The sequence below is a fragment of the Drosophila melanogaster genome, chromosome X (assembly GCF_000001215.4).
Source record: "Drosophila melanogaster chromosome X".
In the NCBI taxonomy this organism is placed as follows: Eukaryota; Metazoa; Arthropoda; class Insecta; order Diptera; family Drosophilidae; genus Drosophila; species Drosophila melanogaster.
The window spans coordinates 20,201,976-20,227,844 of NC_004354.4; the positions used below are offsets into that span (position 1 = coordinate 20,201,976).

At 49.7% G+C, this 25,869-nt stretch overlaps 3 protein-coding genes and 4 pseudogenes across 3 annotated transcripts, besides 1 other annotated feature; all 7 read right to left on the reverse strand.

The window, feature by feature from the left end:
• Positions 1 to 100: 100 nt before the first annotated feature.
• CR46272 lies at positions 101 to 1,079 on the reverse strand (annotated as a pseudogene).
• A 1,988-nt stretch (positions 1,080 to 3,067) lies between these two features.
• On the reverse strand, positions 3,068 to 7,628 carry SdicB (Sperm-specific dynein intermediate chain B). Its single transcript, NM_001316648.1, has 5 exons — positions 7,482 to 7,628; positions 7,286 to 7,413; positions 5,254 to 5,430; positions 3,948 to 4,870; positions 3,068 to 3,880 (listed from the first exon to the last, which is right to left on the reverse strand). Exons 1-5 carry the CDS (start codon positions 7,529 to 7,531, stop codon positions 3,557 to 3,559), a joined length of 1,602 nt encoding a protein of 533 aa, NP_001303577.1. The 5' UTR covers positions 7,532 to 7,628; the 3' UTR covers positions 3,068 to 3,556.
• Positions 7,629 to 7,770: 142 nt separating this feature from the next.
• Positions 7,771 to 8,749, reverse strand: CR46273 (annotated as a pseudogene).
• A 2,013-nt stretch (positions 8,750 to 10,762) lies between these two features.
• On the reverse strand, positions 10,763 to 15,284 carry SdicC (Sperm-specific dynein intermediate chain C). The gene is made up of 4 exons (NM_001316649.1): positions 15,138 to 15,284; positions 14,942 to 15,069; positions 12,910 to 13,086; positions 10,763 to 12,531 (listed from the first exon to the last, which is right to left on the reverse strand). The coding sequence occupies exons 1-4, from the start codon at positions 15,185 to 15,187 to the stop codon at positions 11,252 to 11,254; spliced, it is 1,635 nt and encodes a 544-aa protein (NP_001303578.1). The 5' UTR covers positions 15,188 to 15,284; the 3' UTR covers positions 10,763 to 11,251.
• A 142-nt stretch (positions 15,285 to 15,426) lies between these two features.
• On the reverse strand, positions 15,427 to 16,401 carry CR46274 (annotated as a pseudogene).
• Positions 16,402 to 18,690: 2,289 nt separating this feature from the next.
• Sdic4 (Sperm-specific dynein intermediate chain 4) lies at positions 18,691 to 23,045 on the reverse strand. Its single transcript, NM_001382066.1, has 4 exons — positions 22,873 to 23,045; positions 22,677 to 22,804; positions 20,592 to 20,768; positions 18,691 to 20,213 (listed from the first exon to the last, which is right to left on the reverse strand). The coding sequence occupies exons 1-4, from the start codon at positions 22,920 to 22,922 to the stop codon at positions 18,904 to 18,906; spliced, it is 1,665 nt and encodes a 554-aa protein (NP_001368966.1). The 5' UTR covers positions 22,923 to 23,045; the 3' UTR covers positions 18,691 to 18,903.
• A 116-nt stretch (positions 23,046 to 23,161) lies between these two features.
• CR33498 lies at positions 23,162 to 24,136 on the reverse strand (annotated as a pseudogene).
• A 20-nt stretch (positions 24,137 to 24,156) lies between these two features.
• Positions 24,157 to 25,869: part of a mobile genetic element that runs on past the window's edge.

Consider the following 25,869-nt stretch of genomic DNA (forward strand, 5'->3'; position numbering starts at 1 on the left):
TAGATGGGGAATCCAAGAGAATTTCCCCCAGAGGCACACTACGATCAAAGCTATTAACACGAATAAAATATTGGGCGGACCAGCTGCCACATCCTCGGGCCTAGGCGGATCCAAGTAGGGCTGTCAGGGCCCGCTTGTAGTCACCAGAGGTCTCCGCCTGGAAAGTAAAGAAAGGAACGTATTGAAGCGAGATCCAAGTTCTTGCTTTTTTGGCTATGCCCTCTACACTACAATTACTACTTTGCCCGAAAATACTTTTTTGGCAAGCCAATAATGAGATATCGAAAAATGCCCAAGAACCAGTTTGCTTCGGCGTTCTTAGAAATAATTTGATGGGGATTTTGGCAGCATATGTAGCGTAAAAGGAGCACTTGATAGCGTGGAGTAACCAAGACCAGGAATGCATCCGTTTCACCAATGGCGTGGCCAATACTTACGTCCTAGGACAACACAAACACCGCAACAAATACCGACAAGTACGTGAAGAGAAGGGGAAAGGGGTGCGTTAACCATGTGCGAAGCACTTGCGATTCTTCGAGATCCACTTACCACCACGGCGCTGTGCAGCGTACGGTTGTAGATCCGCTCGAACTCCTGCTTAATGGTCTCCAGGTCGATCTCCGAGCGGCTGACGATGATGCGGATGAGCGTGGCGTCATCGGTGCCGGCGCCATTCATGGCCTTGTACAGGCGGTTGGCGAAGAAGGCCGCCGGTGACTGGACGCACTCAACTAAAAGGTTAAGAAGTGTGTCATTTAACCAAGTGTCTGTTACAACAATTACTTATAACGGAACAGTTAAATATGTATATACTGACCTATGGCCATCATGGCCTCGTGCAGCTCGTCGGACATCTCGTGCTTGATGGCCTGCTCGATGGTCTGCCCGGAGAGCTCCTTGTACTCCTCGAAGACGAGTCGCAGCTGCGGGAAGCTGGCGTGCGACATGATCCGGTTGAAGACCTCCTCGTCCGTTCCCAGCTTGGCCTCGCCGGCCGAGTAGAGCTGGGCGGCCTGCTCCTTGGCCTGACCGACGTCGACGGGCGTGTCCAGTCCGTCACGCACTCCAGATCAGATCATTTACACATATAACATTTCACATGCCAGATCAAGGAGCTGGAGCCACGCCAAAGATGCTTCAGATGTCTGGAGGAAGGCCACATAGCGGTCCATTGTAAAAGCACCGTCGACAGAAGCCAGTGCTGCTTCAAATGCGTGACCGCGGGACACAAGGCCTCCGAGTGTCCTAACGAAGCTAAGTGCTTCTTGTGCGCAAGCAGAGGAACCCAAGCGACCAACCACCAAATGGGCACCCGGAAGTGCCCATTGGCGGGAAAAGGAGCACCAAAGGCACTGCAATGATGCTTTTGATTCAGCTAAACCTGAATCACTGCACTGCAGGCCAAGACCTGCTAGTGCAGACGGTGCGCGAACGCAGAGTGGAGCCCGACCGCTCCAAGAAAGCAGCGATCTGGAGGTGCAGCAGAGAAGCCCAACAATTAACAGATGTTCTTTCGGACATCGGATTTGTTAGGGCTAGGGTAGGCAGATGGTGGGTGTACAGCTTATACCTAGCCCCCAGCCTGACCTTAATCGCAATTAGTCGGGCATTAGATAGACTGGCAGCGGACGCTAGAGGCCGCACCCAGATTCTTATAGCGGGCGACTTCAACGCAAGGTCAGCGAGCTGGGGCAGTTGAACCACCAACGCGAGAGGCAGGATGGCGCTGGAGGCATTAGCGACGTTGGACCGGGGCTCTTCTAAACCATGGAAACCGGCACATGTTCAGGGCGCGCCGGACTGGGCTCTGTGGTGGGACCTCCCCTTCCCTAGGCGGCTCGTTGTTCACGCTAACGAGGGTGAAAACTCAGCGAGAGTTACACTGGCAGCGACCACTTGCCCATCTTTTTGCGACCCTGGGGATGCCCTCCCTCGTCCGAAGCCCAGATAGCAGCCCAAGCCAGGTTAAAATACAAGACGGACACTCTGGACACGCAGGTTTTCCGAGAGCAGTTCCTACCCACTGTCCTGATTAGCTCCAGGAAGGCAGTGGAGACGGTCACTGTCGAAGTAGGCGGCACCTCGGTGTCCTCCGACACAAGAAAGCTACGCCCAGGGCCTAAATGCTACCCATAGACTGTCAGCACTACGCATCTGCTGCGCCTTCAGAACAGTGTCCAACGCGGCGGCATTGGTGATCGCAGGAATAATGTGGTCTTCAACCAAACACACGGTAGAAGCCTCTGCCCCTGCGTCAAGAGGGCAATACGAGCAGAAGCAAGGCAGCACACCGTGGAGACATGGCAGCTCAGGTGGAACAACGAGCTTAAGGGTCGCTGGACGCATCAGCTGATCCCCAATCTCAAGCCGTGGATAGAACGGAATCATGGCGAAATAACGTTCCATCTAACGCAGCTGGTCAGTGGACACGGTTGCTTTCGCAGATATGTGAAGCGCTTTGGACATGAGGAGGCGAATGATTGCCCATGGTGCAGAAGTAGATGGAGCGAAACAGCAGAGCACGTTCTCTTCTCGTGGGTTAAATATGCAAGGGAACGGAGCTCTCTGGAAACCGTACTTGGCAGCAGACTGACTGCGGATAACCTAGTCCCATTCATGCTGCAGGGTGATGCGAAATGGCAAGCGGTCAACAGCTTCGCCGCAGCGATAACCACCGAGCTCAGAAGAGCCGAGAGAGCCAGGAGGGTCTACGAGTAAGCAAATCCTGATCGTCCTCGCGAAGCAATGCAGCCATACCGCGGGGGGTCCTGGATTTGCCATCCTTACTGTTACATTGTTAATCTGTTAATCTTAAATAAACGAATTAAAAAAAAAAACAAAATATCGAATAAATTCATTTCTGAGGGTTATATCCGAGCCAAATAATAGACATCTCTTTCTTATAGGTGTATATATAGATATTATGTTTATTTAATCTCGTTAAATAGGCTTCGCTATAATACATTTACATTTGGGCTCTTTCAGTTGAGGGGACGTAGCTCCATCTTCAGTCCTCGTACCTTCATTCCCAAGCCCCCACTTCCACGCTTAATACGTTGTTGAATATAATATGTAGCATTTAATTTATTTATGTGTTGCTTTCAGCCTGCCCGACAGTCGAATAAACAATAAACGATCTTTCTGCAATCTTGTTAGTTGCACTAATTTAAAATCAAGTATGAATCCTATTTGCAGTTCAGTTACCACCACCAATCAAATTTCCGGGGAGTCGGAATAGCCAATTTGGTTGCGATTTTTGGTGGGAACAGAACTGGGAAAATAGCTATGGAATGAAACCAATATTGAGTAACAAAATAATACAGTTACAGTTACAGTTACTGTGGTCATCTAGAGAATTTTGCAGTTTCCCCTGATTTCTTGGGGGCTTTGGAGTGATTCTGAGCACTTGGACTGCGGTTAAGTTTTGAGTTCTGGGCTATACACAGTAGCGGGATCACAAAAGATACAAAAATACAAATTAAATTTCATTCAAGGTCGCTCCTGTAAGATTAGCAAAAGTGGTACCGACTCTCAACTACCAGTTAACTATATCGTCCTAGACCTCATCGCTCTGGTTCATCTTGATCTCGTCGCGCGATGGCTGCGCCAGGTTCTCGGCCACGTCGTACACGTACAGCTTGCCGGCCTCGTCGCCGATGCACACGTGCAGACCGGATGGGGTCCAAGAGACGCGGTTAAGGGCTGGTGCTCCCGCCACGACAATCGAGGCGATCGGCACCTCCGTGTCTTGGTTGAGGTTCCACAGGTCCAGGCGACCGCTGCCGTCGACGGCGGCGAAGAGTGCGGGATGCACGGGCGACCAGGCGACGTCCATCACGTAGTCGGAGTTGTCCTCAAAGGAGTACAGCGGCTTTGTGTCCTGAAAGAGTGGGCATATTTGAATTAATTCCGGAGACGACAGAGAACTGGCAACTTGAAATGGGTACCTTTAGCGACCAGAGCTTGATGGTCCAGTCAATGGACGAGGTTAGGAAGAGGTGGCCAAAGTCCGGCGACAGCTGGTTGTAGTGCGTGGATATGCCAGTGATAGGGCCAAGATGGCGTTCGTAAACCTCGTTGACCCCGGAGCGCAGGCCGTGGCGCGAGGCGGAGTAGACGTAGCCGTCCTCACTGCCCATCACCAGGCTATTGATCTCGTTGGCCGGGAAGGCCATCGATGTAATGGCAATGGCCTTCGACTGGCGCTGCTGCAGCTCCAGCGTGTCCTGTGGTTGCGACAGCATGTCCAGCGACCAGGAGCACAGCTTGCCGTCCGAGGATATGGAGATGACGTTGTGCGCATTCTGGGTGCCCACCATTTGGAGGCAGTAGACGGGATGCGTGTGCGCCGCGGCACTGAGGGGCGTGCGCTGTATGGGCGTGCGCTTCTGCACGCGATTGTCCCACAGCACAATCTGGCCCGAATAGGTGCCGCCGAGGATCAGGTTGGGATTGAACTTGGCAAAGCAGGTGGACATCACCGCGCTCTGGCAGTGGAAGACGTCCTCGGGCGTGCTCTTCTTGAACTTGGTGTTCCAAACCATCACCACGCCGTCCGGCTCGTTCGGACTCTCCTCGTTGTTGTGGTACGAGCCCACCACCAGCTCGGGGAAGTGGGTGGACCAGTCCATGCTGGTGATGCAGCGGTTCTTCGACCAGCGCTCGTCGTAGAAGACGCGGTTCAGCGAGAGCCGCGCATGCGATCGCTCGTCGTTCGCCTCCTCGCTGTCGCCGCCGCCGATGTAGTCCGTGTATATGTCCACATTCTCCGAGAGGGCCCGTTCGATGACGCGGCCGGCACGCACCACGAACCGCTGGAAGTTCTCCGACAGTATGATCATCTGCTTCTGCTCCTCGGACAGCTCGTTGACTGGAGGAAAGATGGAGAGGAGGAATATTTGTGAATAGCTTCTTGCTTAACATTTCCATGCGTGCAATGGAAATGCACGCGAATTCTTTAGCACTGATCTAAACAACATTTGAGCTTTTATTATTATAAAATGCATCAATGCAAATGCATATCATCATCATTTGGAAGCAAAACATAACAAAACCTTAAATATTAATAAATATTTTGCTAGCATTAACCAAACAAGAGAACAAACGAATGATTTTATAAGGTCTACTAATTAATAAAAAAATATCTGGTTGATAAATAAAAATAACAGTTAGTATAATGAAAGAAAGACTTTTTCATTAAGGGTGGGAATTCGAGAGAATGTAAATAGATGTCTATTCGACGTGGTGACTCACCCTCCTTCTTCACTTCAGTCTCCTTCTTGATCTCGAGTGGTGTGATGGCCGGGGCGACGTCCTTAACGGTGGGCAGGCCGTGGGTGAGATAGCCCGGTGGCAGCTTGGAGGTGAATCCGTTGCCCAGGTTCTGCAGTGAGCTCTCTTCGTCGTCTCCTTGGGCATCAAATGCAAGCACTGTTTAAGGTATAAAACTAACACAGCTAGAGGAACATGACAATCGACAGAACAGGAACAATTCTACTTTCGGCTCTGATTGATTCGATCTGATTCGATTTGGTTTTGAACTTATTTGAGTTTAGATTGAGTTATCATTACGCGTTCTTCTTCGTCTTCGTTTCGCTTGGCTAGGAACCGTAATTTTCTGAGACATTTGACTTTGTTTGTGGGGCTCATTGAGGCGGGATTGTGGGTTTCGGATTTTGGGGATTCGATGAAGCTCTTAGTGTAAGGGGGAAAGCGAGAGAGAGGGAGAGAAGGAGCATTGCAGCACATTGGTTCCTCTCTCCTGTCCTCGTCTTCTTTCGAGTGTGGCTGTGTGCGTGCGTGCATCACATCGGGGGAAAGGGATAGACATATAACGAATATATTACATATAAATTAAACAAGTTAAGGTTAACGGCTTATTGATCGATTCTATAATAGTGCTGTAATTGAAGAGGGTATCGGTTATCGGAATCAATAGCTGAGAGAGCGAGACAGGCAAAGGTCGCTCGCTGTCGAGTTTGCGTGAGAGTGCGTGAAATGGAGCAAGTCTAGCTTCCTGTCGCTGCTGCGTATTCGTTGTTTTCGATAAGTTTTGTTAGTGGTTAGGACATTGTTATCTCGGGTTTCAGGATGAATGACTGGGATTAGCAACACTACACACAATGAGGGGCGGGCAATGCAGTAGCATCAGCAGTCATGCAAATGTAGGATGTACACAAGCAGATGGATGTGGATTTGCATGTGGATGGACAGATTGATGCTGGACAGCGGTTGATATGCGGAAATGAGTGGAGACCAAGACCAAGACCATGACCAATTGGTGTAATGCTTGGTGATTCCTTGGTGCTTAAAAAAACGCGACAAAAATTAAAGAAAGTTTTTAGACTTGATAGGGGTGGACAGGAACGACAAAAGGATACTTATTTTTATAAAGTTCGGATTGAAGTGCTTAGATAGTGTGCCTAATATTGCATAGTAAACAAAATAGTGACGGATGGTTCCTCAGATTTTTAAAATAAATTAACAAAAACAATTGCTGGGATAGATGGGCTAAATTGAGAGCACTGAAGGAACCAAAAACCAATAATGCGGATTGACCAAATCAAGAGAAATCTGTCATAAGATGATCAATCGACCAGCAACTACGTTTCTTGGGCATCGCAACCAAATTGGGCCGAGGCAAAGCAAAAGGAAGCTGTCTAAATTCAAGCAGTTAAGTAGATAGTCCACCGAATTGTCTACGCATGTACGATGCCGACATCCTTCTGCCTGCAGAGCCTTACAGCAAATTTATGCCGCTTCGTTTTGTCACAATAACTTTCGTGTGCTGATGTGTGATTAGGTGTGGAGTTTGCTTAAAATTAAGATTAGTACCTTTACGTGGACGCCACCAGTCCTCCATATATCCTGACAGAGGCGAGGAGTGGCAAGAAAGAACTGTATTTGTTATTTTATTTCACTATGGATTATGGTTTCTGTTTGCATCTTAGTTTTTTTCTCTGCTGGGAGGGACGGGAGTTGGGGGCACTTGATGGGGAACAAAGCGCGGAAACAGGGTCAGCATGCAGCGGTGTAAGCTAGCACCAGACAGAAAGGGAGAGTTTGGAGCACAGACATGGACAGAGAGAGTGAGAGGGACAGATAGATACACTGCTCCTCCGGCGGACGGGGACGGAGTCGGGGAAACAGGAGCGCAGGGAAGCCAAACACATTTAACAACGAGACCAAGAATAAGAACGGTAACAGTAGCGAAAGATGGAGTCAAACTATGGATAGTGGTTACGGTAGAGCCCAACCAGATCCCCGCCCCGGGGGCAATACGCACCATCGCCGTTTCCGCCTCCGGTACTGGTCGTCTGGGTCTGCTTTGTGTAGACCAGTGTCTCTTTTGGTGGAATGTTCGTAGCCTGCACATTGTAGACGCTTAGGTTGAGAGGCTGTTTCTTTCCGCCGCTGGTGGGGGGTGCACATAAGAAATCGGTATTAGTTAGGAATTGGTTAAATGGCAATAGTTATAGTACCTCAAAGTAGAATACGTTGATCGTAAAAACTTAATCAGTACTAAGCCCATTGTCCAATCTGTGTAATACTAAGCTTATTCAATTTAAAAAACGGCTAAAGCTAAAATTGTAAAAATTGTGTTTGGATTACAATGCTCTCTAACCAGGATTCCAATTTTGACTACTGATATTGTTTTGACGTTAAACTCATAGATGGGGAATCCAAGAGAATTTCCCCCAGAGGCACACTACGATCAAAGCTATTAACACGAATAAAATATTGGGCGGACCAGCTGCCACATCCTCGGGCCTAGGCGGATCCAAGTAGGGCTGTCAGGGCCCGCTTGTAGTCACCAGAGGTCTCCGCCTGGAAAGTAAAGAAAGGAACGTATTGAAGCGAGATCCAAGTTCTTGCTTTTTTGGCTATGCCCTCTACACTACAATTACTACTTTGCCCGAAAATACTTTTTTGGCAAGCCAATAATGAGATATCGAAAAATGCCCAAGAACCAGTTTGCTTCGGCGTTCTTAGAAATAATTTGATGGGGATTTTGGCAGCATATGTAGCGTAAAAGGAGCACTTGATAGCGTGGAGTAACCAAGACCAGGAATGCATCCGTTTCACCAATGGCGTGGCCAATACTTACGTCCTAGGACAACACAAACACCGCAACAAATAGCGACAAGTACGTGAAGAGAAGGGGAAAGGGGTGCGTTAACCATGTGCGAAGCACTCGCGATTCTTCGAGATCCACTTACCACCACGGCGCTGTGCAGCGTACGGTTGTAGATCCGCTCGAACTCCTGCTTAATGGTCTCCAGGTCGATCTCCGAGCGGCTGACGATGATGCGGATGAGCGTGGCGTCATCGGTGCCGGCGCCATTCATGGCCTTGTACAGGCGGTTGGCGAAGAAGGCCGCCGGTGACTGGACGCACTCAACTAAAAGGTTAAGAAGTGTGTCATTTAACCAAGTGTCTGTTACAACAATTACTTATAACGGAACAGTTAAATATGTATATACTGACCTATGGCCATCATGGCCTCGTGCAGCTCGTCGGACATCTCGTGCTTGATGGCCTGCTCGATGGTCTGCCCGGAGAGCTCCTTGTACTCCTCGAAGACGAGTCGCAGCTGCGGGAAGCTGGCGTGCGACATGATCCGGTTGAAGACCTCCTCGTCCGTTCCCAGCTTGGCCTCGCCGGCCGAGTAGAGCTGGGCGGCCTGCTCCTTGGCCTGACCGACGTCGACGGGCGTGTCCAGTCCGTCACGCACTCCAGATCAGATCATTTACACATATAACATTTCACATGCCAGATCAAGGAGCTGGAGCCACGCCAAAGATGCTTCAGATGTCTGGAGGAAGGCCACATAGCGGTCCATTGTAAAAGCACCGTCGACAGAAGCCAGTGCTGCTTCAAATGCGTGACCGCGGGACACAAGGCCTCCGAGTGTCCTAACGAAGCTAAGTGCTTCTTGTGCGCAAGCAGAGGAACCCAAGCGACCAACCACCAAATGGGCACCCGGAAGTGCCCATTGGCGGGAAAAGGAGCACCAAAGGCACTGCAATGATGCTTTTGATTCAGCTAAACCTGAATCACTGCACTGCAGGCCAAGACCTGCTAGTGCAGACGGTGCGCGAACGCAGAGTGGAGCCCGACCGCTCCAAGAAAGCAGCGATCTGGAGGTGCAGCAGAGAAGCCCAACAATTAACAGATGTTCTTTCGGACATCGGATTTGTTAGGGCTAGGGTAGGCAGATGGTGGGTGTACAGCTTATACCTAGCCCCCAGCCTGACCTTAATCGCAATTAGTCGGGCATTAGATAGACTGGCAGCGGACGCTAGAGGCCGCACCCAGATTCTTATAGCGGGCGACTTCAACGCAAGGTCAGCGAGCTGGGGCAGTTGAACCACCAACGCGAGAGGCAGGATGGCGCTGGAGGCATTAGCGACGTTGGACCGGGCTCTTCTAAACCATGGAAACCGGCACATGTTCAGGCGCGCCGGACTGGGCTCTGTGGTGGACCTCACCTTCACTAGCGGCTCGTCGTTCACGCTAACGAGGTGGAGACTCAGCGAGAGTTACACTGGCAGCGACCACTTGGCCATCTTTTGCGACCTGGGATGCCCTCCCTCGTCCGAAGCCCAGATAGCAGCCCAAGCCAGGTTAAAATACAAGACGGACACTCTGGACAGGCAGGTATTCCGAGAGCAGTTCATACCCACTGTCCTGATTAGCTCCAGGAAGGCAGTGGAGACGGTCACTGTCGAAGTAGGCGGTACTTCGGTGTCCTCCTCATGGCCAATCAAGTACCTGGGAGTCATGATAGACACAAGAAAGCTACGCCCAGGGCCTAAATGCTACCCATAGACTGTCAGCACTACGCATCTGCTGCGCCTTCAGAACAGTGTCCAACGCGGCGGCATTGGTGATCGCAGGAATAATGTGGTCTTCAACCAAACACACGGTAGAAGCCTCTGCCCCTGCGTCAAGAGGGCAATACGAGCAGAAGCAAGGCAGCACACCGTGGAGACATGGCAGCTCAGGTGGAACAACGAGCTTAAGGGTCGCTGGACGCATCAGCTGATCCCCAATCTCAAGCCGTGGATAGAACGGAATCATGGCGAAATAACGTTCCATCTAACGCAGCTGGTCAGTGGACACGGTTGCTTTCGCAGATATGTGAAGCGCTTTGGACATGAGGAGGCGGATGATTGCCCATGGTGCAGAAGTAGATGGAGCGAAACAGCAGAGCACGTTCTCTTCTCGTGGGTTAAATATGCAAGGGAACGGAGCTCTCTGGAAACCGTACTTGGCAGCAGACTGACTGCGGATAACCTAGTCCCATTCATGCTGCAGGGTGATGCGAAATGGCAAGCGGTCAACAGCTTCGCCGCAGCGATAACCACCGAGCTCAGAAGAGCCGAGAGAGCCAGGAGGGTCTACGAGTAAGCAAATCCTGATCGTCCTCGCGAAGCAATGCAGCCATACCGCGGGGGGTCCTGGATTTGCCATCCTTACTGTTACATTGTTAATCTGTTAATCTTAAATAAACGAATTAAAAAAACAAACAAAATATCGAATAAATTCATTTCTGAGGGTTATATCCGAGCCAAATAATAGACATCTCTTTCTTATAGGTGTATATATAGATATTATGTTTATTTAATCTCGTTAAATAGGCTTCGCTATAATACATTTACATTTGGGCTCTTTCAGTTGAGGGGACGTAGCTCCATCTTCAGTCCTCGTACCTTCATTCCCAAGCCCCCACTTCCACGATTAATACGTTGTTGTATATAATATGTAGCATTTAATTTATTTATGTGTTGCTTTCAGCCTGCCCGACAGTCGAATAAACAATAAACGATCTTTCTGCAATCTTGTTAGTTGCACTAATTTAAAATCAAGTATGAATCCTATTTGCAGTTCAGTTACCACCACCAATCAAATTTCCGGGGAGTCGGAATAGCCAATTTGGTTGCGATTTTTGGTGGGAACAGAACTGGGAAAATAGCTATGAAATGAAACCAATATTGAGTAACAAAATAATACAGTTACAGTTACAGTTACTGTGGTCATCTAGAGAATTTTGCAGTTTCCCCTGATTTCTTGGGGGCTTTGGAGTGATTCTGAGCACTTGGACTGCGGTTAAGTTTTGAGTTCTGGGCTATACACAGTAGCGGGATCACAAAAGATACAAAAATACAAATTAAATTTCATTCAAGGTCGCTCCTGTAAGATTAGCAAAAGTGGTACCGACTCTCAACTACCAGTTAACTATATCGTCCTAGACCTCATCGCTCTGGTTCATCTTGATCTCGTCGCGCGATGGCTGCGCCAGGTTCTCGGCCACGTCGTACACGTACAGCTTGCCGGCCTCGTCGCCGATGCACACGTGCAGACCGGATGGGGTCCAAGAGACGCGGTTAAGGGCTGGTGCTCCCGCCACGACAATCGAGGCGGTCGGCACCTCCGTGTCTTGGTTGAGGTTCCACAGGTCCAGGCGACCGCTGCCGTCGACGGCGGCGAAGAGTGCGGGATGCACGGGCGACCAGGCGACGTCCATCATGTAGTCGGAGTTGTCCTCAAAGGAGTACAGCGGCTTATTTGAATTAATTCCGGAGACGACAGAGAACTGGCAACTTGAAATGGGTAGCTTTAGCGACCAGATCTTGATGGACGAGGTTAGGAAGAGGTGGCCAAAGTCCGGCGACAGCTGGTTGTAGTGCGTGGATATGCCAGTGATAGGGCCAAGATGGCGTTCGTAAACCTCGTTGACCCCGGAGCGCAGGCCGTGGCGCGAGGCGGAGTAGACGTAGCCGTCCTCACTGCCCATCACCAGGCTATTGATCTCGTTGGCCGGGAAGGCCATCGATGTAATGGCAATGGCCTTCGACTGGCGCTGCTGCAGCTCCAGCGTGTCCTGTGGTTGCGACAGCATGTCCAGCGACCAGGAGCACAGCTTGCCGTCCGAGGATATGGAGATGACGTTGTGCGCATTCTGGGTGCCCACCATTTGGAGGCAGTAGACGGGATGCGTGTGCGCCGCGGCACTGAGGGGCGTGCGCTGTATGGGCGTGCGCTTCTGCACGCGATTGTCCCACAGCACAATCTGGCCCGAATAGGTGCCGCCGAGGATCAGGTTGGGATTGAACTTGGCAAAGCAGGTGGACATCACCGCGCTCTGGCAGTGGAAGACGTCCTCGGGCGTGCTCTTCTTGAACTTGGTGTTCCACACCATCACCACGCCGTCCGGCTCGTTCGGACTCTCCTCGTTGTTGTGGTACGAGCCCACCACCAGCTTGGGGAAGTGGGTGGACCAGTCCATGCTGGTGATGCAGCGGTTCTTCGACCAGCGCTCGTCGTAGAAGACGCGGTTCAGCGAGAGCCGCGCATGCGATCGCTCGTCGTTCGCCTCCTCGCTGTCGCCGCCGCCGATGTAGTCCGTGTATATGTCCACATTCTCCGAGAGGGCCCGTTCGATGACGCGGCCGGCACGCACCACGAACCGCTGGAAGTTCTCCGACAGTATGATCATCTGCTTCTGCTCCTCGGACAGCTCGTTGACTGGAGGAAAGATGGAGAGGAGGAATATTTGTGAATAGCTTCTTGCTTAACATTTCCATGCGTGCAATGGAAATGCACGCGAATTCTTTAGCACTGATCTAAACAACATTTGAGCTTTTATTATTATAAAATGCATCAAAATGATATCATCATCATTTTGAAGCAAAACATAACAAAACCTTAAATATTAATAAATATTTTGCTAGCATTAACCAAACAAGAGAACAAATGAATGATTTTATAAGGTGTACTAATTAATAAAAAAATATCTGGTTGAGAAATAAAAATAACAGTTAGTATAATGAAAGAAAGACTTTTTCATTAAGGGTGGGGATTCGAGAGAATGTAAATAGATGTCTATTCGACGTGGTGACTCACCCTCCTTCTTCACTTCAGTCTCCTTCTTGATCTCGAGTGGTGTGATGGCCGGGGCGACGTCCTTAACGGTGGGCAGGCCGTGGGTGAGATAGCCCGGTGGCAGCTTGGAGGTGAATCCGTTGCCCAGGTTCTGCAGTGAGCTCTCTTCGTCGTCTCCTTGGGCATCAAATGCAAGCACTGTTTAAGGTATAAAACTAACACAGCTAGAGGAACATGACAATCGACAGAACAGGAACAATTCTACTTTCGGCTCTGATTGATTCGATCTGATTCGATTTGGTTTTGAACTTATTTGAGTTTAGATTGAGTTATCATTACGCGTTCTTCTTCGTCTTCGTTTCGCTTGGCTAGGAACCGTAATTTTCTGAGACATTTGACTTTGTTTGTGGGGCTCATTGAGGCGGGATTGTGGGTTTCGGATTTTGGGGATTCGATGAAGCTCTTAGTGTAAGGGGGAAAGCGAGAGAGAGGGAGAGAAGGAGCATTGCAGTACATTTGTTCCTCTCGCCTGTCCTCGTCTTCTTTCGAGTGTGGCTGTGTGCGTGCGTGCATCACATCGGGGGAAAGGGATAGACATATAACGAATATATTACATATAAATTAAACAAGTTAAGGTTAACGGCTTATTGATCGATTCTATAATAGTGCTGTAATTGAAGAGGGTATCGGTTATCGGAATCAATAGCTGAGAGAGCGAGACAGGCAAAGGTCGCTCGCTGTCGAGTTTGCGTGAGAGTGCGTGAAATGGAGCAAGTCTAGCTTCCTGTCGCTGCTGCGTATTCGTTGTTTTCGATAAGTTTTGTTAGTGGTTAGGACATTGTTATCTCGGGTTTCAGGATGAATGACTGGGATTAGCAACACTACACACAATGAGGGGCGGGCAATGCAGTAGCATCAGCAGTCATGCAAATGTAGGATGTACACAAGCAGATGGAAGTGGATTTGCATGTGGATGGACAGATTGATGCTGGACAGCGGTTGATATGCGGAAATGAGTGGAGACCAAGACCAAGACCATGACCAATTGGTGTAATGCTTGGTGATTCCTTGGTGCTTAAAAAAACGCGACAAAAATTAAAGAAAGTTTTTAGACTTCATAGGGGTGGACAGGAACGACAAAAGGATACTTATTTTTATAAAGTTCGGATTGAAGTGCTTAGATAGTGTGCCTAATATTGCATAGTAAACAAAATAGTGACGGATGGTTCCTCAGATTTTTAAAATAAATTAACAAAAACAATTGCTGGGATAGATGGGCTAAATTGAGAGCACTGAAGGAACCAAAAACCAATAATGCGGATTGACCAAATCAAGAGAAATCTGTCATAAGATGATCAATCGACCAGCAACTACGTTTCTTGGGCATTGTAACCAAATTGGGCCGAGGCAAAGCAAAAGGAAGCTGTCTAAATTCAAGCAGTTAAGTAGATAGTCCACCGAATTGTCTACGCATGTACGATGCCGACATCCTTCTGCCTGCAGAGCCTTACAGCAAATTTATGCCGCTTCGTTTTGTCACAATAACTTTCGTGTGCTGATGTGTGATTAGGTGTGGAGTTTGCTTAAAATTAAGATTAGTACCTTTACGTGGACGCCACCAGTCCTCCATATATCCTGACAGAGGCGAGGAGTGGCAAGAAAGAACTGTATTTGTTATTTTATTTCACTATGGATTATGGTTTCTGTTTGCATCTTTGTTTTTTTCTCTGCTGGGAGGGACGCGAGTTGGGGGCACTTGATGGGGAACAAAGCGCGGAAACAGGGTCAGCATGCAGCGGTGTAAGCTAGCACCAGACAGAAAGGGAGAGTTTGGAGCACAGACATGGACAGAGAGAGTGAGAGGGACAGATAGATACACTGCTCCTCCGGCGGACGGGGACGGAGTCGGGGAAACAGGAGCGCAGGGAAGCCAAACACATTTAACAACGAGACCAAGAATAAGAACGGTAACAGTAGCGAAAGATGGAGTCAAACTATGGATAGTGGTTACGGTAGAGCCCAACCAGATCCCCGCCCCGGGGGCAATACGCACCATCGCCGTTTCCGCCTCCGGTACTGGTCGTCTGGGTCTGCTTTGTGTAGACCAGTGTCTCTTTTGGTGGAATGTTCGTAGCCTGCACATTGTAGACGCTTAGGTTGAGAGGCTGTTTCTTTCCGCCGCTGGTGGGGGGTGCACATAAGAAATCGGTATTAGTTAGGAATTGGTTAAATGGCAATAGTTATAGTACCTCAAAGTAGAATACGTTGATCGTAAAAACTTAATCAGTACTAAGCCCATTGTCCAATCTGTGTAATACTAAGCTTATTCAATTTAAAAAACGGCTAAAGCTAAAATTGTAAAAATTGTGTTTGGATTACAATGCTCTCTAACCAGGATTCCAATTTTGACTACTGATATTGTTTTGACGTTAAACTCATAGATGGGGAATCCAACAGAATTTCCCCCAAAGGCACACTACGATCAAAGCTATTAACACGAATAAAATATTGGGCGGACCAGCTGCCACATCTTCGGGCCTAGGCGGATCCAAGTAGGGCTGTCAGGGCCCGCTTGTAGTCACCAGAGGTCTCCGCCTGGAAAGTAAAGAAAGGAACGTATTGAAGCGAGATCCAAGTTCTTGCTTTTTTGGCTATGCCCTCTACACTACAATTACTACTTTGCCCGAAAATACTTTTTTGGCAAGCCAATAATGAGATATCGAAAAATGCCCAAGAACCAGTTTGCTTCGGCGTTCTTAGAAATAATTTGATGGGGATTTTGGCAGCATATGTAGCGTAAAAGGAGCACTTGATAGCGTGGAGTAACCAAGACCAGGAATGCATCCGTTTCACCAATGGCGTGGCCAATACTTACGTCCTAGGACAACACAAACACCGCAACAAATAGCGACAAGTACGTGAAGAGAAGGGGAAAGGGGTGCGTTAACCATGTGCGAAGCACTCGCGATTCTTCGAGATCCACTTACCACCACGGCGCTGTGCAGCGTACGGTTGTAGATCTGCTCGAACTCCTGCTTAATGGTCTCCAGGTCGATCTCCGAGCGGCTGACGATGATGCGGATGAGCGTGGCGTCATCGGTGCCGGCGCCATTCATGGCCTTGTACAGGCGGTTGGCGAAGAAGGCCGCCGGTGACTGGACGCACTCAACTAAAAGGTTAAGAAGTGTGTCATTTAACCAAGTGTCTGTTACAACAATTACTTATAACGGAACAGTTAAATATATACTGACCTATGGCCATCATGGCCTCGTGCAGCTCGTCGGACATCTCGTGCTTGATGGCCTGCTCGATGGTCTGCCCGGAGAGCTCCTTGTACTCCTCGAAGACGAGTCGCAGCTGCGGGAAGCTGGCGTGCGACATGATCCGGTTGAAGACCTCCTCGTCCGTTCCCAGCTTGGCCTCGCCGGCCGAGTAGAGCTGGGCGGCCTGCTCCTTGGCCTGACCGACGTCGACGGGCGTGTCCAGTCCGTCACGCACTCCAGATCAGATCATTTACACATATAACATTTCACATGCCAGATCAAGGAGCTGGAGCCACGCCAAAGATGCTTCAGATGTCTGGAGGAAGGCCACATAGCGGTCCATTGTAAAAGCACCGTCGACAGAAGCCAGTGCTGCTTCAAATGCGTGACCGCGGGACACAAGGCCTCCGAGTGTCCTAACGAAGCTAAGTGCTTCTTGTGCGCAAGCAGAGGAACCCAAGCGACCAACCACCAAATGGGCACCCGGAAGTGCCCATTGGCGGGAAAAGGAGCACCAAAGGCACTGCAATGATGCTTTTGATTCAGCTAAACCTGAATCACTGCACTGCAGGCCAAGACCTGCTAGTGCAGACGGTGCGCGAACGCAGAGTGGAGCCCGACCGCTCCAAGAAAGCAGCGATCTGGAGGTGCATCAGAGAAGCCCAACAATTAACAGATGTTCTTTCGGACATCGGATTTGTTAGGGCTAGGGTAGGCAGATGGTGGGTGTACAGCTTATACCTAGCCCCCAGCCTGACCTTAATCGCAATTAGTCGGGCATTAGATAGACTGGCAGCGGACGCTAGAGGCCGCACCCAGATTCTTATAGCGGGCGACTTCAACGCAAGGTCAGAGAGCTGGGGCAGTTGAACCACCAACGCGAGAGGCAGGATGGCGCTGGAGGCATTAGCGACGTTGGACCGGGCTCTTCTAAACCATGGAAACCGGCACATGTTCAGGCGCGCCGGACTGGGCTCTGTGGTGGACCTCACCTTCACTAGCGGCTCGTCGTTCACGCTAACGAGGTGGAGACTCAGCGAGAGTTACACTGGCAGCGACCACTTGGCCATCTTATGCGACCTGGGATGCCCTCCCTCGTCCGAAGCCCAGATAGCAGCCCAAGCCAGGTTAAAATACAAGACGGACACTCTGGACAGGCAGGTATTCCGAGAGCAGTTCATACCCACTGTCCTGATTAGCTCCAGGAAGGCAGTGGAGACGGTCACTGTCGAAGTAGGCGGTACTTCGGTGTCCTCCTCTTGGCCAATCAAGTACCTGGGAGTCATGATAGGCACAAGAAAGCTACGCCCAAGGCCTAAATGCTACCCATAGACTGTCAGCACTACGCATCTGCTGCGCCTTCAGAACAGTGTCCAACGCGGCGGCATTGGTGATCGCAGGAATAATGTGGTCTTCAACCAAACACACGGTAGAAGCCTCTGCCCCTGCGTCAAGAGGGCAATACGAGCAGAAGCAAGGCAGCACACCGTGGAGACATGGCAGCTCAGGTGGAACAACGAGCTTAAGGGTCGCTGGACGCATCAGCTGATCCCCAATCTCAAGCCGTGGATAGAACGGAATCATGGCGAAATAACGTTCCATCTAACGCAGCTGGTCAGTGGACACGGTTGCTTTCGCAGATATGTGAAGCGCTTTGGACATGAGGAGGCGGATGATTGCCCATGGTGCAGAAGTGGACGGAGCGAAACAGCAGAGCACGTTCTCTTCTCGTGGGTTAAATATGCAAGGGAACGGAGCTCTCTGGAAACCGTACTTGGCAGCAGACTGACTGCGGATAACCTAGTCCCATTCATGCTGCAGGGTGATGCGAAATGGCAAGCGGTCAACAGCTTCGCCGCAGCGATAACCACCGAGCTCAGAAGAGCCGAGAGAGCCAGGAGGGTCTACGAGTAAGCAAATCCTGATCGTCCTCGCGAAGCAATGCAGCCATACCGCGGGGGGTCCTGGATTTGCCATCCTTACTGTTACATTGTTAATCTGTTAATCTTAAATAAACGAATTAAAAAAACAAACAAAATATCGAATAAATTCATTTCTGAGGGTTATATCCGAGCCAAATAATAGACATCTCTTTCTTATAGGTGTATATATAGATATTATGTTTATTTAATCTCGTTAAATAGGCTTCGCTATAATACATTTACATTTGGGCTCTTTCAGTTGAGGGGACGTAGCTCCATCTTCAGTCCTCGTACCTTCATTCCCAAGCCCCCACTTCCACGCTTAATACGTTGTTGTATATAATATGTAGCATTTAATTTATTTATGTGTTGCTTTCAGCCTGCCCGACAGTCGAATAAACAATAAACGATCTTTCTGCAATCTTGTTAGTTGCACTAATTTAAAATCAAGTATGAATCCTATTTGCAGTTCAGTTACCACCACCAATCAAATTTCCGGGGAGTCGGAATAGCCAATTTGGTTGCGATTTTTGGTGGGAACAGAAGTGGGAAAATAGCTATGGAATGAAACCAATATTGAGTAACAAAATAATACAGTTACAGTTACAGTTACTGTGGTCATCTAGAGAATTTTGCAGTTTCCCCTGATTTCTTGGGGGCTTTGGAGTGATTCTGAGCACTTGGACTGCGGTTAAGTTTTGAGTTCTGGGCTATACACAGTAGCGGGATCACAAAAGATACAAAAATACAAATTAAATTTCATTCAAGGTCGCTCCTGTAAGATTAGCAAAAGTGGTACCGACTCTCAACTACCAGTTAACTATATCGTCCTAGACCTCATCGCTCTGGTTCATCTTGATCTCACTAAGATGGGTGTTGAACCGCGACCATTCGTCGCGCGATGGCTGCGCCAGGTTCTCGGCCACGTCGTACACGTACAGCTTGCCGGCCTCGTCGCCGATGCACACGTGCAGACCGGATGGGGTCCAAGAGACGCGGTTAAGGGCTGGTGCTCCCGCCACGACAATCGAGGCGGTCGGCACCTCCGTGTCTTGGTTGAGGTTCCACAGGTCCAGGCGGCCGCTGCCGTCGACGGCGGCGAAGAGTGCGGGATGCACGGGCGACCAGGCGACGTCCATCATGTAGTCGGAGTTGTCCTCAAAGGAGTACAGCGGCTTATTTGAATTAATTCCGGAGACGACAGAGAACTGGCAACTTGAAATGGGTAGCTTTAGCGACCAGATCTTGATGGACGAGGTTAGGAAGAGGTGGCCAAAGTCCGGCGACAGCTGGTTGTAGTGCGTGGATATGCCAGTGATAGGGCCAAGATGGCGTTCGTAAACCTCGTTGACCCCGGAGCGCAGGCCGTGGCGCGAGGCGGAGTAGACGTAGCCGTCCTCACTGCCCATCACCAGGCTATTGATCTCGTTGGCCGGGAAGGCCATCGATGTAATGGCAATGGCCTTAGACTGGCGCTGCTGCAGCTCCAGCGTGTCCTGTGGTTGCGACAGCATGTCCAGCGACCAGGAGCACAGCTTGCCGTCCGAGGATATGGAGATGACGTTGTGCGCATTCTGGGTGCCCACCATTTGGAGGCAGTAGACGGGATGCGTGTGCGCCGCGGCACTGAGGGGCGTGCGCTGTATGGGCGTGCGCTTCTGCACGCGATTGTCCCACAGCACAATCTGGCCCGAATAGGTGCCGCCGAGGATCAGGTTGGGATTGAACTTGGCAAAGCAGGTGGACATCACCGCGCTCTGGCAGTGGAAGACGTCCTCGGGCGTGCTCTTCTTGAACTTGGTGTTCCACACCATCACCACGCCGTCCGGCTCGTTCGGACTCTCCTCGTTGTTGTGGTACGAGCCCACCACCAGCTCGGGGAAGTGGGTGGACCAGTCCATGCTGGTGATGCAGCGGTTCTTCGACCAGCGCTCGTCGTAGAAGACGCGGTTCAGCGAGAGCCGCGCATGCGATCGCTCGTCGTTCGCCTCCTCGCTGTCGCCGCCGCCGATGTAGTCCGTGTATATGTCCACATTCTCCGAGAGGGCCCGTTCGATGACGCGGCCGGCACGCACCACGAACCGCTGGAAGTTCTCCGACAGTATGATCATCTGCTTCTGCTCCTCGGACAGCTCGTTGACTGGAGGAAAGATGGAGAGGAGGAATATTTGTGAATAGCTTCTTACTCAACATTTCCATGCGTGCAATGGAAATGCACGCGAATTCTTTAGCACTGATCTAAACAACATTTGAGCTTTTATAATTATAAAATGCATCAATATGATATCATCATCATTTTGAAGCAAAACATAACAAAACCTTAAATATTAATAAATATTTTGCTAGCATTAACCAAACAAGAGAACAAATGAATGATTTTATAAGGTCTACTAATTAATAAAAAAATATCTGGTTGAGAAATAAAAATAACAGTTAGTATAATGAAAGAAAGACTTTTTCATTAAGGGTGGGGATTCGAGAGAATGTAAATAGATGTCTATTCGACGTGGTGACTCACCCTCCTTCTTCACTTCAGTCTCCTTCTTGATCTCGAGTGGTGTGATGGCCGGGGCGACGTCCTTAACGGTGGGCAGGCCGTGGGTGAGATAGCCCGGTGGCAGCTTGGAGGTGAATCCGTTGCCCAGGTTCTGCAGTGAGCTCTCTTCGTCGTCTCCTTGGGCATCAAATGCAAGCACTGTTTAAGGTATAAAACTAACACAGCTAGAGGAACATGACAATCGACAGAACAGGAACAATTCTACTTTCGGCTCTGATTGATTCGATCTGATTCGATTTGGTTTTGAACTTATTTGAGTTTAGATTAAGTTATCATTACGCGTTCTTCTTCGTCTTCGTTTCGCTTGGCTAGGAACCGTAATTTTCTGAGACATTTGACTTTGTTTGTGGGGCTCATTGAGGCGGGATTGTGGGTTTCGGATTTTGGGGATTCGATGAAGCTCTTAGTGTAAGGGGGAAAGCGAGAGAGAGGGAGAGAAGGAGCATTGCAGTACATTTGTTCCTCTCGCCTGTCCTCGTCTTCTTTCGAGTGTGGCTGTGTGCGTGCGTGCATCACATCGGGGGAAAGGGATAGACATATAACGAATATATTACATATAAATTAAACAAGTTAAGGTTAACGGCTTATTGATCGATTCTATAATAGTGCTGTAATTGAAGAGGGTATCGGTTATCGGAATCAATAGCTGAGAGAGCGAGACAGGCAAAAGTCGCTCGCTGTCGAGTTTGCGTGAGAGTGCGTGAAATGCAGCAAGTCTAGCTTCCTGTCGCTGCTGCGTATTCGTTGTTTTCGATAAGTTTTGTTAGTGGTTAGGACATTGTTATCTCGGGTTTCAGGATGAATGACTGGGATTAGCAACACTACACACAATGAGGGGCGGGCAATGCAGTAGCATCAGCAGTCATGCAAATGTAGGATGTACACAAGCAGATGGATGTGGATTTGCATGTGGATGGACAGATTGATGCTGGACAGCGGTTGATATGCGGAAATGAGTGGAGACCAAGACCAAGACCATGACCAATTGGTGTAATGCTTGGTGATTCCTTGGTGCTTAAAAAAACGCGACAAAAATTAAAGAAAGTTTTTAGACTTGATAGGGGTGGACAGGAACGACAAAAGGATACTTATTTTTATAAAGTTCGGATTGAAGTGCTTAGATAGTGTGCCTAATATTGCATAGTAAACAAAATAGTGACGGATGGTTCCTCAGATTTTTAAAATAAATTAACAAAAACAATTGCTGGGATAGATGGGCTAAATTGAGAGCACTGAAGGAACCAAAAACCAATAATGCGGATTGACCAAATCAAGAGAAATCTGTCATAAGATGATCAATCGACCAGCAACTACGTTTCTTGGGCATTGCAACCAAATTGGGCCGAGGCAAAGCAAAAGGAAGCTGTCTAAATTCAAGCAGTTAAGTAGATAGTCCACCGAATTGTCTACGCATGTACGATGCTGACATCCTTCTGCCTGCAGAGCCTTACAACAAATTTAGACTAAGTCGTGTGGGCGCTTCACATGGAGCTCTTCGTGTATTCACATGTGTATGCCGCTTCGTTTTGTCACAATAACTTTCGTGTGCTGATGTGTGATTAGGTGTAGAGTTTGCTTAAAATTAAGATTAGTACCTTTACGTGGACGCCACCAGTCCTCCATATATCCTGACAGAGGCGAGGAGTGGCAAGAAAGAACTGTATTTGTTATTTTATTTCACTATGGATTATGGTTTCTGTTTGCATCTTTGTTTTTTTCTCTGCTGGGAGGGACGGGAGTTGGGGGCACTTGATGGGGAACAAAGCGCGGAAACAGGGTCAGCATGCAGCGGTGTAAGCTAACACCAGACAGAAAGGGAGAGTTTGGAGCACAGACATGGACAGAGAGAGTGAGAGGGACAGATAGATACACTGCTCCTCCGGCGGACGGGGACGGAGTCGGGGAAACAGGAGCGCAGGGAAGCCAAACACATTTAACAACGAGACCAAGAATAAGAACGGTAACAGTAGCGAAAGATGGAGTCAAACTATGGATAGTGGTTACGGTAGAGCCCAACCAGATCCCCGCCCCGGGGGCAATACGCACCATCGCCGTTTCCGCCTCCGGTACTGGTCGTCTGGGTCTGCTTTGTGTAGACCAGTGTCTCTTTTGGTGGAATGTTCGTAGCCTGCACATTGTAGACGCTTAGGTTGAGAGGCTGTTTCTTTCCGCCGCTGGTGGGGGGTGCACATAAGAAATCGGTATTAGTTAGGAATTGGTTAAATGGCAATAGTTATAGTACCTCAAAGTAGAATACGTTGATCGTAAAAACTTAATCAGTACTAAGCCCATTGTCCAATCTGTGTAATACTAAGCTTATTCAATTTAAAAAACGGCTAAAGCTAAAATTGTAAAAATTGTGTTTGGATTACAATGCTCTCTAACCAGGATTCCAATTTTGACTACTGATATTGTTTTGACGTTAAACTCATAGATGGGGAATCCAACAGAATTTCCCCCAAAGGCACACTACGATCAAAGCTATTAACACGAATAAAATATTGGGCGGACCAGCTGCCACATCTTCGGGCCTAGGCGGATCCAAGTAGGGCTGTCAGGGCCCGCTTGTAGTCACCAGAGGTCTCCGCCTGGAAAGTAAAGAAAGGAACGTATTGAAGCGAGATCCAAGTTCTTGCTTTTTTGGCTATGCCCTCTACACTACAATTACTACTTTGCCCGAAAATACTTTTTTGGCAAGCCAATAATGAGATATCGAAAAATGCCCAAGAACCAGTTTGCTTCGGCGTTCTTAGAAATAATTTGATGGGGATTTTGGCAGCATATGTAGCGTAAAAGGAGCACTTGATAGCGTGGAGTAACCAAGACCAGGAATGCATCCGTTTCACCAATGGCGTGGCCAATACTTACGTCCTAGGACAACACAAACACCGCAACAAATAGCGACAAGTACGTGAAGAGAAGGGGAAAGGGGTGCGTTAACCATGTGCGAAGCACTCGCGATTCTTCGAGATCCACTTACCACCACGGCGCTGTGCAGCGTACGGTTGTAGATCTGCTCGAACTCCTGCTTAATGGTCTCCAGGTCGATCTCCGAGCGGCTGACGATGATGCGGATGAGCGTGGCGTCATCGGTGCCGGCGCCATTCATGGCCTTGTACAGGCGGTTGGCGAAGAAGGCCGCCGGTGACTGGACGCACTCAACTAAAAGGTTAAGAAGTGTGTCATTTAACCAAGTGTCTGTTACAACAATTACTTATAACGGAACAGTTAAATATATACTGACCTATGGCCATCATGGCCTCGTGCAGCTCGTCGGACATCTCGTGCTTGATGGCCTGCTCGATGGTCTGCCCGGAGAGCTCCTTGTACTCCTCGAAGACGAGTCGCAGCTGCGGGAAGCTGGCGTGCGACATGATCCGGTTGAAGACCTCCTCGTCCGTTCCCAGCTTGGCCTCGCCGGCCGAGTAGAGCTGGGCGGCCTGCTCCTTGGCCTGACCGACGTCGACGGGCGTGTCCAGTCCGTCACGCACTCCAGATCAGATCATTTACACATATAACATTTCACATGCCAGATCAAGGAGCTGGAGCCACGCCAAAGATGCTTCAGATGTCTGGAGGAAGGCTACATAGCGGTCCATTGTAAAAGCACCGTCGACAGAAGCCAGTGCTGCTTCAAATGCGTGACCGCGGGACACAAGGCCTCTGAGTGTCCTAACGAAGCTAAGTGCTTCTTGTGCGCAAGCAGAGGAACCCAAGCGACCAACCACCAAATGGGCACCCGGAAGTGCCCATTGGCGGGAAAAGGAGCACCAAAGGCACTGCAATGATGCTTTTGATTCAGCTAAACCTGAATCACTGCACTGCAGGCCAAGACCTGCTAGTGCAGACGGTGCGCGAACGCAGAGTGGAGCCCGACCGCTCCAAGAAAGCAGCGATCTGGAGGTGCAGCAGAGAAGCCCAACAATTAACAGATGTTCTTTCGGACATCGGATTTGTTAGGGCTAGGGTAGGCAGATGGTGGGTGTACAGCTTATACCTAGCCCCCAGCCTGACTTTAATCGCAATTAGTCGGGCATTAGATAGACTGGCAGCGGACGCTAGAGGCCGCACCCAGATTCTTATAGCGGGCGACTTCAACGCAAGGTCAGAGAGCTGGGGCAGTTGAACCACCAACGCGAGAGGCAGGATGGCGCTGGAGGCATTAGCGACGTTGGACCGGGCTCTTCTAAACCATGGAAACCGGCACATGTTCAGGCGCGCCGGACTGGGCTCTGTGGTGGACCTCACCTTCACTAGCGGCTCGTCGTTCACGCTAACGAGGTGGAGACTCAGCGAGAGTTACACTGGCAGCGACCACTTGGCCATCTTTTGCGACCTGGGATGCCCTCCCTCGTCCGAAGCCCAGATAGCAGCCCAAGCCAGGTTAAAATACAAGACGGACACTCTGGACAGGCAGGTATTCCGAGAGCAGTTCATACCCACTGTCCTGATTAGCTCCAGGAAGGCAGTGGAGACGGTCACTGTCGAAGTAGGCGGTACTTCGGTGTCCTCCTCATGGCCAATCAAGTACCTGGGAGTCATGATAGACACAAGAAAGCTACGCCCAGGGCCTAAATGCTACCCATAGACTGTCAGCACTACGCATCTGCTGCGCCTTCAGAACAGTGTCCAACGCGGCGGCATTGGTGATCGCAGGAATAATGTGGTCTTCAACCAAACACACGGTAGAAGCCTCTGCCCCTGCGTCAAGAGGGCAATACGAGCAGAAGCAAGGCAGCACACCGTGGAGACATGGCAGCTCAGGTGGAACAACGAGCTTAAGGGTCGCTGGACGCATCAGCTGATCCCCAATCTCAAGCCGTGGATAGAACGGAATCATGGCGAAATAACGTTCCATCTAACGCAGCTGGTCAGTGGACACGGTTGCTTTCGCAGATATGTGAAGCGCTTTGGACATGAGGAGGCGGATGATTGCCCATGGTGCAGAAGTGGACGGAGCGAAACAGCAGAGCACGTTCTCTTCTCGTGGGTTAAATATGCAAGGGAACGGAGCTCTCTGGAAACCGTACTTGGCAGCAGACTGACTGCGGATAACCTAGTCCCATTCATGCTGCAGGGTGATGCGAAATGGCAAGCGGTCAACAGCTTCGCCGCAGCGATAACCACCGAGCTCAGAAGAGCCGAGAGAGCCAGGAGGGTCTACGAGTAAGCAAATCCTGATCGTCCTCGCGAAGCAATGCAGCCATACCGCGGGGGGTCCTGGATTTGCCATCCTTAC